Consider the following 13,957-nt stretch of genomic DNA (forward strand, 5'->3'; position numbering starts at 1 on the left):
CACTGGATGTAGACCAGTGCACACATGGCATCGTTGCGGGTGGCGCGACCTGCTTGAATATGCGAGATTAACGGAATCCTTGGTATGCTCCGATCGCAGCGTGTCATGGCGGGCTCGAGGTAAAACTTCCACAATAGTGAAGGTGTCCTGCCACCAATCAGGCATCGGTACATGCTCACGGAACCACTGAATCCCGAGGATCATGTCGCACCCCATCAAAGGAGTCAAAATAAAATCCCATGTAAGCATTGCCTTCTGAACTAAAAAAGTGAAATGGATGGCCTTATGCGTGATGTGTGTACGCAAGCCGAGTGAACCTATCCACTGCAAGCTTGTGAGGCACCAAGGTGCACCCCACTGTCTTGGCAAGTTGAGGGGAGATGGCATCTTCTGAACTCCCCATATCGAACATGACAATAAACTGATGCCCGTTAGCTGTGCCGTACGCTCGAATGAGCACATTCTTTTGATCTGAGAAATCGCCCTCCTTACTACTCTGAAAGACCACCGTGGGAACGGCGTTCAAAGCAAGGAAGACGACATTCGTAGTTGAGAGTGGAGGCGGGGTTGGAAGCGCCAATACATTGGTGACGGACGAAGTAGGCACTTTCACAGCCTTCTCGGCAACCCACTTCGGACAATCCTTCTTGCCATGCCCAACGATGTGGTGGCAATGAAAGTAGCGATGTTCTTGGTGGTACCGCTTCTGCTCGCCGGAATGTAGATAGCCTCCTGTAATGCCCGCTTTAGCCTTCTCATCTGGAGTCATCTTGGGCTTGGACTCCCTCTTTTGACCAAAAGCCTGGCCGTCTTTCTTTTGAAACTGGTTGTCTTTCTTTTGATCCTTACCTGCTGTGTTGTTTGACTGCTGCGGGGCTTTGGAATCTTTATGGACCTGCTTGTTTTTCCCCCCCTTTCAGCATCTCTCCGGATTCTGTGCGAGAATCAACGCTCGCTCGTAATTCGGTGCGTCGAAGTTCCGAATGGTATAACGGATGTTGGTATCCAATCCTTTAATGAATCACTTCATCTTGACACCCTCCGTCACACCCAACACCAGGTCACCGCCTCACCCATAAGATGAGGGGTTGCGAGGTGGACTTTGTCTTGCTCATCTTGAATCCGCGCTAATGGAAAATGAGCTATAAATTGATGAATAAATTGCAAAATTGCTGAATGGTCACACTTACCATCATACTTAACAAAATTTGGAGTGGAAAAAGTGAGTGGTATTACCTTTGTCGATGACGAAGCTGTGGCGGTAACAGCTACTGCACTCAAACTTGCCTGCATAGCGGCTAACATCTGTTTGTGTTGGAGAAGCATCGCCTCTCGATCTAGCTTTTGTTGCCTCTCTGCCTGGGCGAGCTCTGCGTATCGCAATGCCTCCTCATTTTTGTGTTCCTCACGCATCCACAAGAGCAGTTTTTTGAAATTTGTGGTTCCCCTTTCTTCTAGCAGCTTTTCTACTTCTTTTTCCTCCAAGCGTTGTTTTGTCTGGTCCAGCTGTCTTTTGCTTTCTTCTAGATAGGATGAATGTTCTTGGAGTTGCTGTAGGAGAACCCGATTCTGCTCTCGAAGATTCGCCATCACTTCTTGAGCACTTAGCGGAAGCGTATCTTGTGGGTAGTCTTTCTCCTCTTCAAAGTCTTCAAGGTTGAGTCCTTTTCCTGACCCTTCCATGGCGCTTGATTGTGTGTTCTTTCAAGATCTCAACACAACCATACACTTGCGGTAGTCAAGCTGGATACAGACCGAAGCTCTGATACCAATGTAACATGCGACGGCAATCTAATCGTCTAATTCACAACAAGATCTTTAAACCTTTACCAAGGAATTAGCGTTGTATACCATAGAGAGAGAAAGAAGATGAGGGTAGAGAGAGAGTAGAGTCGATAACCGATACCCACTAAGGGCCCCCTCCCCAAATCAAGGGAGAATTTGCCCGAGAAATACAAAGAACACTCTTCGAAAGAGCACGGAACACACTTCTGAAGAGCTCACTATGCACACGTAGAGCAGACCCAAAGTCTTGAGAGGCAACACCGACCAATACCGAGACCTTGATGCTGTCCACACTGATGATGTAGGACGCTTCTGCAAGGCAAGGGAGAGGCTTGTGCTGTCCACCAGAATGCAGTGATAGGTCCTATAAGAAAGCTGAGAGATGACTGAAATAAAGAGCTGAGAATGAGCTGTGTAAAACTGTAAGAGATAACTGAAAAGAGCTGCTGAAACAGACCCAAATCTTCCTCCATTCGCTGTCCCGACTCCCCGTCTGATGCGTTGCATGAACAACTTCCCAGAGGGCTGAACTGATGCCAAAGGCTGAGGCTGGTCAGAGGGCCACTGGGGGTGAGTGTCAGGCTGTTCAGAGGGGGCTGAGGAGGAGCTGTAGGAGGCTGAAGTGCTTATGCAATTATTGCATTAGGTTTGGGAGATGATTATGTGCATCATATTTCAGATTTGCAATCTCCTTATGAGGCTTGGCATAAGTAGATGTGCTATTTGGTGCTAGCTCTCATAACTCTAAATTGACTTTGAAGATTAAGTTTTTTGATTAAAGATGGATGGAGACACTGTTGCTATAATCCCTATGAAATCCCTCACGCTCTTTGAATTCCATCTCGCTCTTCTGAGAGAGCAATAATTGTGAACGAAACTTCCTTTTCTGCTCTCCCTCTCTCTCTCTCTCTCTCTCTCTCTCTCTCTCAACAGAGACACTAGGGCCCAGGACAACATGTCGGGCTGGACCTCCCCGAAGGTATTTTTATTACTTGAAGAGAATCTGTTACAAAAGTTCAGCGTAGAGCTGTCTGATACTCTCTTTCAAAACGTGAAAAATCCCCTTTATTACAAGAGCTTCAAGCTCATTTCAAATTGGCAACATGCCACTTGTCTAAAATCTAGACTAAGTCCTATTACATGCCACTAAGGGCACTCTGGAGTCTTCAAAGCACTTGGTCACACGAACCGCCTCCTAGATGCTTGTCAGGCTCCCGTAGCGCTTAGGAAAAATAACTCTTCCTAGTACCTCCAACAATTAATTAAAGCGCACCACCTGTACCTGAGCCATAATCTCCTCTCTCTGAGTCGCACTGACTCTATAAGGTGGTCTGTTTGGTGGCTCACTACCAGGCATTAACTCTATCTGATGATCTTCTAGTCTCTCTGGGGATAACTCCCCTGGCAAAGTATCAGAAAAGCAATCTTTAAAGTTTACAAGAAACTGAAACTTATCTTTGTCTGCATCATTCATTTCAGCATGCATATCATTCTCTTTTTCTTTTACAAAAACCATGTACGCAGAAATTGCAGACTTTATTGCTTTACCACATGTAACATCAGATACAATGGGGATAGTCTCCCCTTTATTCCTGGCAATTAAACGCTGATTTTTTCCCCTATGCACAAACTCCAGCACTCTTTCAGGAAGAGTCAACTTCACTGCCTTGCGATGAAACCAAGGCATTCCCAAGACTACATCATGATGTTTCAGTGGAGAAATGAAGAAGTCTTCCTGATCCACATAACTCTGTACATGAAGACGGAGCTTCCCTATCAAGGAAGTGACTGGCACATGATTCCCACAGAACATCTGATGGCATCCAAAGTCCTGCCCAACTCCTCCGTCTTTATTCCCAGCCTCAGGGCTAGATCCTCTGATATGAAATTATCAGTAGCCCCTGGATCAAATAAAATTAGCGCTTGCTGGTCTCTAACTTTGCCCCATGATAGCAGCAATTCTCGTTCTTCTAGGTTTGAAGCATGACCCAGTATGTCAGGAATCCCCCCCGCCATTGGCTTTTGCGGTCCTCGTGGCTTCTCTGCCTCTTTTCCCTTCGAAGTTGAAGGCTTTTCTGGGCACTGGGCAGCCACATGCCCCTCTTTGCCGCACCTGAAGCATTTTCCATCTCTACGGAATTCAGCTATTTGTTCAGGGGTGAATAGAGATTTGCCTTTATAAGCCTTTGAAAACTCAATACCCCTCGGCTTCTGAGGCTGAAACCCTTTCTTTTCAACCTTGGGGTACTCTTTCTTTTCTAATTTTGAAAAATCAGTTTTCTTTCTATCAGCATGTCCTGCATGCAAGGATAGCACTGTAGATGGATCTTGTAACGGCACAAGACTAGCTACTGAAGCTGAATGCATAAGGTCTTGAATGTTCTTTGCCCCCAAAGCATTCACCTACTGCCTGAATTCTTGGAGTGAGACCTGCTCTGTACTTTCTCATTTGGGTCCCTTTGGAGATCTTTTTGAAAGGTGCAACCTGCAAATAAGCATCCCAAAACTTTTGGTTGTACACATCCACTGTATCTCCTGCATCCATATGCAAACCGTCCCAATCTTGAAGAACATGGTCTCTAAACTGTTTAGGCATAAACTGCTGGTAGAAGGCTTTCTTGAAGTCCTTCCACTTCCTTGGGGCTGACCCATCTGTGGTCTGTGCACGCCACCATGCACTAGCTGTTGCTGTCAAGTGCAAACTGACCATTCTTAACTTGGAGGATTCTGAAAACTTTTCTGTGCCGAATGCAGCATCAAACTGCCTGATGAACTGCAATGCTTTGTCTGTATGACCATACTGTCCATTGTAGGTCATAAACTTGACAGATTTACCTCCCTCTTTAAATTCCTTGGTCTCTCTGGAAGACTCTCTCTTCCTAGACTTCTTATGTTTTCTTCTTTTCCTGGATGGTTTATCTGATAAGGAAGAAGAAGATACAGAAGTCGAACTCGAGGTAGACGGTGATGGACTAGGAGATTGGTGATGATGCCTCGATCTCTTCCTGCTATGAGACCATCCCCTATGAGATCTCTCTTTCTCAGACTATACACGAGAGTGTGCCTCTGGCATTGGCACGTCATATACTGCATTAGGCATAGCTTCTGCTTGAAACAAATGCCGAGCCCTTGGATCCTTTCTGAGATTTTCCATCTCTTGTATACGAGCATGTACCATCTGTTCAAATTCTTGTTGAGTTTGCTGCACACTTCTCTGTCTTGGATGTACATCCCTATCTTGTGAATCCCACTGGATAGGTGATTGATCCATATTCTGAGATCTGCAAATTTTTTTTTCACACACCGTGTAGGTAACTGATGCACAACTACCTTTGCTTTTCCAACAGAAAAATACCTCAACAAGAGATGTCTTGCATTCACAACTTGTGCCAGTAATTGGGCTATCAGTTCAAAGCATAAACCCACAAAATTGCTAAAGCATCAACAATTGTATTGCCCTTTTTCTGGCTACTGCAAAAAGCACTCAGAAGCATCTGATTCATCTTCCCAGTGCACAAAGGCATGCATTTTCTTTTTCTGCAAATCTCTGATTTCTCTGTTTTTCTGCTGCTGCTGCTTTTCTGACAGTAGAAGTCTGACAGGCAGGTGAAATCTGCTAGCAGAAACAGTCTCTGCAACTGTCCTTTTTTTTTTTTTTTCAAAGAACAGTAACCAGATGGAGTAACTGGTTAGTTACTCTAACCAGACTGACTGGTTCTGGTCTGGTTAGTCTGCAACTAGACTAACTGGACTAGTCACAGTCTGGTTACAGTGACCAAATTAGTCTGGTTGGGTCAAGTTAGCTAGACCTCTGACCAGGGTTAACTAGCCAGAGTTAAACTTAACCACTGGTTAGCCATATCAGCCTGCCACGTGTCTTGCCACGTCATCTGCTGAGCTGTCTGCCACATCAGCTACCTGATCTGGATGCCACATGTACTGCCACGTCAGCTGGTGTCTTGCTTGCCACGTCACCTTGGTTGCCACGTTGGCTTCCACATCAGCCTAAGGTTGAACCTTGGCTGAGAAAATACGCGCAGACGACGGAATTCTCCAAAGTTTCGCACATCGCGCCTTCACGTCCGGCGAGAAAAGAAAGATGAAAGCTTCCGTCAGCACTCAACGTAACCAGCGCAATTAATCTCCATTATGAAACTTATGTCGAGCCACGGGCCTGCTCCATATATGCCTTCATGGAAGCCTCGCCAATCGTTGCGCAATATATAACGGGATCACCCATGTGATGAAACCATCTACTCAACAATTCGTCATAGCATAGCCTCCTCGAGCGCTATCACCTTCACCAGGGTATGCAAAATGACACAGGAAGCCAAAAATCATTTCGAGCGTTCACACGATACCCAGCAGCTACTTCGCTCGTTGGCAATTTGATCGCTTCATTCGCTTTGACTCTCCGTTAGAGGCGTCCTTACGCCGTCATAGGCATGAGACCCCAGGCCTACTAGCCAGCACCCCTTGTGCCCACGCCATCACCAGCGTATCTTGCCTCAGGTGCCTTCCTTCACACTTGCGTATAGTCTAGCTTCAGCATACAATCCAAAACTGAACAATTTGCGCTATCTCTGCCCGTTAGCCACTATTGCCTCCTCACTAGATCGTCACAACCTAGGAAGGCCATGAGCCTTGGCTCTGATACCAATATAATCCCTATGAAATCCCTCACGTTCTTCGAATTCCATCTCGCTCTTCTGAGAGACAACAATAATTGTGAACGAAACTTCCTTCGTAATAACCAGAAAGTACACTTTCTTTTCTGCTCTCCCTCTCTCTCTCTCTCTCTCTCTCTCTCAACAGAGACACTAGGGCCCAGGACAACATGTCGGGCTGGACCCCCCCGAAGGTACTTTTATTACTCGAAGAGAATCTGTTACAAAAGTTCAGTGTAGAGCTGTCTAATACTCTCTTTCAAAACGTGAAAAATCCCCTTTATTACAAGAGCTTCAAGCTCATTTCAAATTGGCAACATGCCACTTGTCTAAAATCTAGACCAAGTCCTATTACATGCCACTAAGGGCACTCTGGAGTCTTCAAAGTACTTGGTCACACGAACCGCCTCCTAAATGCTTGTCAGGCTCCCGTAGCGCTTAGGAAAAATAACTCTTCCTAGTACCTGCAACAATTAATTAAAGCGCACCACCATGGCACCCATTAATTGTTAGCGCTTTGCATGCAAATAACACACTGTGGACTAATTCTAGTCACGGTGGGCGTCCCCACTGAACACATGTGCACACCTAAACAAATATAAAAAAATATATTTATTCTCTGGTTGACCGGAGTCAACACTCTTGATTATAATTAAGGAGCTTTGACCAAGGGTCGAGGCGCCTTAATTATAGCCAAGTCTCTCCAACCGAAGTTGGCATAACTCTCCAACCGAAGTTGGCATAACTCTTCGACCGAAGTTGGCACATCTTGGTTAACCGGGGTTAACCCTCTTGGCGTATGCCAAGTCTTGTTGACCAAAGTCAACACTCTCTGACCGTAGTCAGCTCTGTAGTTCTCTGGCTAACCGCAGTTAACCCTCTTGGTAATAAACCAAGTCTCCTTGACCAAAGTCAGGTTTACTTGACTAGAGTCAAGTATCTTTGACCATAGTCAATCCCTTGACCATTAAAAGAACTCTTTGACCATAATTAACACATATAAAACACTTTAATTATGATCAAATAAATGGTCAACTGTACTTTGACTTAGGATATTTACATTGTGGTGACAGTTGCGACTCATGTCTGCACTATGATGAGTCTTATGACACAATTGGCCTCAGTCAACTCTCCAGTCACTGAAGATGATGCAATGGTTGTGCTCTTGAAGAGTATGCCTCACGACTTTGACTATGTTGTGACTACTTTGAAAGATTTTCCCCAACCATCACTAGAGTGCTCTACAAGAAGAAGAAAGAAAGAAGACTTCAAGGAAGATAGAAGATCAAACTCAAGCACTTAAAGTGAAGTTATCAAAAGGCAAGTACAAAGCATATAAGCACTGTGGCAAGACCAATCATCTTGAAAAAGATTGCTATAGAATCAATCCTTACACTTATTATGGCAAAAACAATAACTCAGAAGCTTTGCAATGAGAAGAAGAAAGACAAGGCAAATATGATTGAAGTAAGAACTCCATCTAAAAATAAAGAAACAAACTCGGTGGTAAACTTTGCTAGTCGGATCTTGTACCCTGATACTCCATTCAGTTCGAAACCTACCCTTTCAACACGACTAAATCTGTGATCGAACTCTGAGACCCTGCTCCTGTCTCCTTGATTTGATGAGACGGTCTCTATGTCGGACTGCTAAAAGCTGCTAGACGGTCTCTATGATGATCAAACTAAAAGGGTCGATCAAGTCATTGAGGATATGCTTCGAGCATATGTAAGTAAACGGCAAACTAATTGGGAACAATATTTGCCCATATTAGAATTTGCATATAACAGTGCCAATGTAACCGGCCTTTGACTGACAAAGGACAGTAAATCTTACTCTATCTTCTCACAACACCAAAATACAACCACCATGTTCCATTGCCATTGCCCAAACACAATACTTAGAGCAGACAATTCCATAGCATAGCATAGCATCACTGAACCATACAAAACAAGGGAACCATTGTAACCGGCCTTTGACTGACAAAGGGCTATATATCTTACTCTATCTTCTCACAACACTAAAATACAACCACCATGTTCCATTGCCATTGCCCAAACACAATACTTAGAGCATACAATTCCATAGCATAGCATCACTGAACCACCAAGCGACCTCTAGATATCCTGTGAGCCTGTCTGCACTGTGGGAGCGGAGGCGCTACCCTCCCCATGAGCATCCAGTAATGCTCCAGACCTGTGCTCTGCTGAACCGGAGTGAGCTGCTACCGCAGTAGGCTCTAGACCAAATGCCTCAAGGTAGAGCTGCAAAACCTGTGGTGAATCTACGAATTCATTCTCCTCCATCCAGATCGCATCGTTTGCAGAATAATTCTTGCACTTCACTCGATAACGTCTGGAAACTCTACCATTAACCTTTCGATCCTTATGTGCCACAATCTGCTCAGGAATCAAGACTTCATCTTGCTCATCAACTTCAGGTTACTCTTCAACTAGCATATCCTGTGGCACTTCTCCATGAAAAGTCTTCAACAAGCTAACATGGAAAGCATTGTGGATGGTCCATACCTCATTGATCTTCTCAAGAACTTGAAAGGGCCCATAGTACCTCATATTTAGCTTGGTATACAGCTTTACCTTTCCTTTCTTGCTCCTGAGATGTGCCTTAAGAAAACGCAGCAAAAATCAATCACCTTCCTTGAAGACCAGGTTCCTGCAATGCTTATCTGCAGCTCTTTCTGCTTGTCCTGGCTGCATTGAAGGGCATATTTAACCTTTTCATACGCTGTCCGTAAGTCTTCCGCATACTGATCAGCCACAAATATCTTCTCTTTTGTGTGCGAAATAGGAAGAACCTTTCTCCCAACTTCCACTATTTCAAACGGTGCCTTACCAGTGGAAGAATGCACTGTGTTGTTGTATGCATACTCAATCAGCGGCAAATATTGTTCCCATTTTGCTTTGTGCTCAGACACATAACAACGTAGCAAATCCAATGCTGTAGAATTTGCCTCTTCTGACTGGCCATCAGATTGTGGATGATATGAAGATGAAAACAACAGTGAGGTACCCATGTTATCAAACAAACCTCTCCAAAAAATGCTGGTCATCCGTGAATCTCTATTGCTCACGATAGACTCAGGCATCCCATGAAAATAAACTTCAAGAATTCCTTTACCATTTGCTCAACTGTAATCTTCTTCCTCACTGGAATGAAGTGAGCCGTCTTGCTAAATCTGCAAATTATAGTCCATATGCCATCATGACCAGAAGGAGTGCGAGGGAGATCAAAAACAAAATCCATAGCAATGCTCTGCCATGGTCTATCTGGTATAGGCAAAGGCTGAAGTAAATCGGGCTGCTTTTGCATGTCATACTTCACCTTCTGGCAAATGATACGTGTCCTGACATAAGCCTCAACATCCTTCCGTAGAGAAGGCCAATAGAAGTAGTGCTCCACTGCTTTGATTGTAGCATCAATACCCCTATGTCCTGCATACGGTGGGGCATGACTTTCAATGATCACCTTATGCCTCAATGGCTGCGTCACACACAGCTTACCGTGCATCATCATGAATCCCTCCTTGAGTGTATAATGATCATGCCGATTCCCCTCCATAAGCTAATCATAAATACGTGCAAAAGCATCATCTATAGCATACTACTCCTTCATGGCCTCTAGCTCATTGTGATAAGCAATAGTAACTGCAGATACCTGTGGTTTCTTGGACATAGCTTCCGTACATGGCCTTTTGGAAAGTGCATCAGCCACTACATTCTTCTTTCTAGCCACATAGATGAAAAATGGAAAGGAAGTTTGCCCATCTCATGTGCTTCTCTCACAACTTTCTCTGAGTAAGATGTTGACATGTATTGGAACATAGGACCAGGAAATTCAAACCACCATGAAATATTTGCACTCAAAATGCTACCAGCGTGAGGTTAATGGAAAGTTGAGGTTTGCTTACAAATTGCAAGATAATCTCAGCCCAATCTTGAGTTTTCCGCCAAAGAATCAAGCATCTTCTATGTCCTTTATCTAGCCATTCAGCTCGGCCTGAAATATGCCCAAAAAACAATATAAATATATAAAGAGAACGTTTATCCTCCCAACAAAGATGGCCATTAAGATCAGCACTTCACCTTCTGCAACTAGTGCCCCCAGGAAAAGTTCCCTAGCTTCATAACTTAGTTTCCCTGTCCGTCCAACATGAAGAGATGGACAAAAACAAGGCTTGTAAGTCAACGTAATTAGTTCACTAATATCACATGCTGGAACTCTCTCTCAATGAAGATAAACTTAGACCCAACAAGTCACACTCTGAGGCCTAGCCCGTTGATCTTCGACCTTAAAATACCCCTGACTATGGGTGGGTTCTGTGTCACTCACTATCGATTGATGTGTTCACAAACAAAGGACTATCTTCCTCGAGGCGGATGATGAAAATTTTGTGCTGTTTGCAATACTTAAGGATGAGCTCTTTCCACAATAGGATCTGCTTATCTCGAGTATCCTTGACGGGCTGCAGGCTGTAAGATCCAAAGATTCTCAGCAGAAAAACAACTTGCAAAATAAGATGATGTGGGTCCTGATACCAGAGTTGGAATAGCCAACAGCTAAGAACTCAGCAGCTAGTGACGGTGTTAGCAGAGATCTTACGTGAAGTAAGGCGGGTAGTTGAAGAAATAAGGCCATCGGAACTCCTCCATGCGAAGTACTCTTCAGCCCACTGTAGAGGTTGTTTTGCTGTTTAAGAAACAGCTTATTTTAATCAAACGAGAGGAGAGACGCAAATGGGAGTAAGGAAGAAGAAGCTTTTCTGAGAAGAATGAGTTCCATACCGAAAATATAACTGACAACAACACGCCCTTGTGAAGTACATGGACCAGCAAGATGATGGTTTTTCAACTAGGCAAAGGTAGACTAATGGGTTCTTCACTTTTGGACAATCAAGAGCACCAAGATGTTGATACAGAATGTATGAATGCTTCTCATATAGACATGAGGACTATATATAACTATGCCAACTATATATTACTATGCCACCACATCCATTGCAACGAGCTCGCAAATGTGAAGGCAATTTCTAATTGTAAAGCTTTATGTTGAACTTTTCTTTTTTAAAGAAGAGAAACTTATGTCCCATTTAATTTGAGTATATTCTTTGACTTAAATATCTCTAAAATTAATATTATGACAACGTAATGATAGATAAGGTAACTCACTATGGACTCTATATAACTCATTTCAAACTATGGGTTGTATAAAGTCTATCAAGCTAATAAAATGGTACACTATGCCAAGAACTTGTGCTAGAATCCAATTTGTAGTTAAAATGTTTATCAATCACAATCCTTACTTAGAATTTCATGATCAAAGATTGAGGATGGTAAAATAGTCGCCATGAACATGTTTTCATTCCAAATGGCATATGGCATCAATTAGCATATATGCAACATACCACCCTTTGCAAATGAAAGGCAAAAAAAAGCTACAAGAAAATGTCTACTCTTTTCTTTTTTTTTTCCTAAAGAGTATAAAAAGGGCATAATGAAATATTCCCTTTTCTATGTAAAAAAAGCCTTGTTCCCCTAGCATGTCTAAATTGAAATACCAAATGGGTAATGCTACGTTAAAATTGAACTTTTTGTGGCAAATTGGGGAAACCATATATATATCCACTTTTCACTATAAATATGATAGTAGTTAATTGGACAATAAGTTGGTAACTAGTTCCAAAGTTTCAGAGGTTTTCTAATGTCACAAAGAAGGAGCTCCTAGATGCAAGCTTTGAGCACCACAAGACAAGAGGCGGCTTTGAGTGGGAGGAGGTGAAAAGATAAGAGGAACTTTGGGAGAAAGTCAAGGGAATGAAGGGAGGGGATGGAAGGTCTAAGAGCTTTGGGTTAAGACTTAGACAAAATTTCAAAAGCCAATCCAAGTTTTTGTTCATCGACAACATGCATCACGATGAAATGAAATCTTGAAGAGGACGCAGATCAATGCATGTGCCAAAAGGAGTTTTGAGTGTTTAAATTATGTATTTGTTTTGGCCTTAGCCATTTTTGTATTATATTTTGGTTGATCCATTTCCTTGATTCCAACAAAGTAAACAAACGAGAGCTCCACTGGATCTAGACAAAGGGAGCGAATTGGATTCCTGAATCTAGCATTGACAAAAGAAGCTATTCGAGATCTAGGGAAGAATGAGGCCTACCTTTGGCATTTAATTTATAAACCACCATCCCAGATTACTAGAAACTTTTCCACTAAACTAATAGTATAATCTCTATAAGAATAGGTCGCATTTACAAAAGGAGCTAAATGGAGTGATCATATGCATGCTTTTGCATAAAGTGGTTGATGCGCTCCGCCTAATGTTGAGATGATGAGGCACAAAGTGGATCTCTTGCAACCTCTTGCATTACTCTTAAGCCACAGCTAGTTATGAGACCATTCACATAAGAAACTAATCAAACAATGGAGCATGACTCCCTGAAGCGAAGGCTTTCTACTCGCTAGCTGAGCGAACATCCACCTTCAAATAGGGAGTGGTTGAGGATGGTCGTGTATCTCTGTCCATGCAAAGCATGCCGCATGGGTTTAGTACCCATTGATTATCATGATTTAGATGCATAAATTCAATTTTTTATTCGTACAATACATCATCCTTGGAAGTGCTCAATCTCAATCTTAAAAATATTATGACATGTCTCAATTGGTATCGAATTCATTTAACATTTCACAATGCATCTTCACTAACTAGTATCAAATTCATTTAAAATTTCACAATGCATCTTCTGTAATGGAGAAATATTGTATATTCATTCTTATTGACCTAAATGTCAATTGCAAATCTCTCACATCAAATTTGCCTAGCTAAGTTCTCCTTGAATTGACATCTCATCTCCAAGTTGTGCCTCCACAATTCAACCATCCACATAAAGTGTAATGATTTAAGATTTTCATCTTATTTCAAATTGTATAGATGTATCAACACCTCTGTGCCCGTGAGATGACATCCAAAGAACACCACCTGGACCTCCACTCTAAACTCTTCTTTGACTCAACAAAGACCCCTCCCAAGCTCAAGACATGCATATGTACTTTTGCATGTGGAACCTCCACAGTCACCACATTCGCACATACAAAGACATGCATGATAGACATTTTTGGAGGCCTTCTCCCAAATTTTTGCGCATCTCCAACAAACACCTTGACCACTATTCTAATATTCAAGTAGCCATCCACTCGTATGTGCTTCTCCAAATGTGATATAGGAATGGATTAGGGATAGAGGCTGGGGTGCATGCTAATTGCATTGGTTAACAGAGGAACAAAGGTGCTATTTTCAACATGCAAATAATGAACAACGAAAGCATAATTACAAGAGGTCCGAGAGAAAGAGAGAAGAGTGAGAGCATACCTTGGCATCATATGGGTCGAAGAGAATTGTAATGGAAAAAGAGTGGAAAAGGAAATAGTGAATAGGATTGTCCCTCCCTTCAAAAGGTGGAAATGCATAAAAGACTAAAAGTTTGACT

At 42.9% G+C, this 13,957-nt stretch overlaps 1 protein-coding gene across 3 annotated transcripts in view; it reads right to left on the bottom strand.

Annotated features, from left to right (window-relative positions):
• VPS25 (E2F/DP family winged-helix DNA-binding domain-containing protein) overlaps positions 1-11,487 on the bottom strand; it is a 28,504-nt gene extending 17,017 nt beyond the window's left edge. The window contains exons 1-5 of one of the 3 annotated variants that reach the window (XM_087395053.1): positions 11,255-11,487; positions 11,073-11,142; positions 10,803-10,942; positions 10,556-10,609; positions 10,381-10,469 (exon numbers count right to left, since the gene is read on the bottom strand). In XM_087395053.1, the coding sequence (XP_087251179.1) occupies positions 10,381-10,469; positions 10,556-10,609; positions 10,803-10,942; positions 11,073-11,122 (333 nt within the window). In that variant the 5' untranslated portion in view covers positions 11,123-11,142; positions 11,255-11,487. Of the gene's footprint in view, positions 1-10,380; positions 10,470-10,555; positions 10,610-10,802; positions 10,943-11,072; positions 11,160-11,254 lie in introns of all 3 variants that reach the window. The other 2 variants (XM_087395049.1, XM_087395058.1) reach the window with 2 other exon arrangements.
• Between the last annotated feature and the right edge of the window lie 2,470 nt (positions 11,488-13,957).

The sequence above is a fragment of the Dipteris shenzhenensis genome, chromosome 2, assembly GCF_047967505.1.
Source record: "Dipteris shenzhenensis isolate YYH24624 ecotype China chromosome 2, Dip_SZ_1.0, whole genome shotgun sequence".
Taxonomy (NCBI): Eukaryota; Viridiplantae; Streptophyta; class Polypodiopsida; order Gleicheniales; family Dipteridaceae; genus Dipteris; species Dipteris shenzhenensis.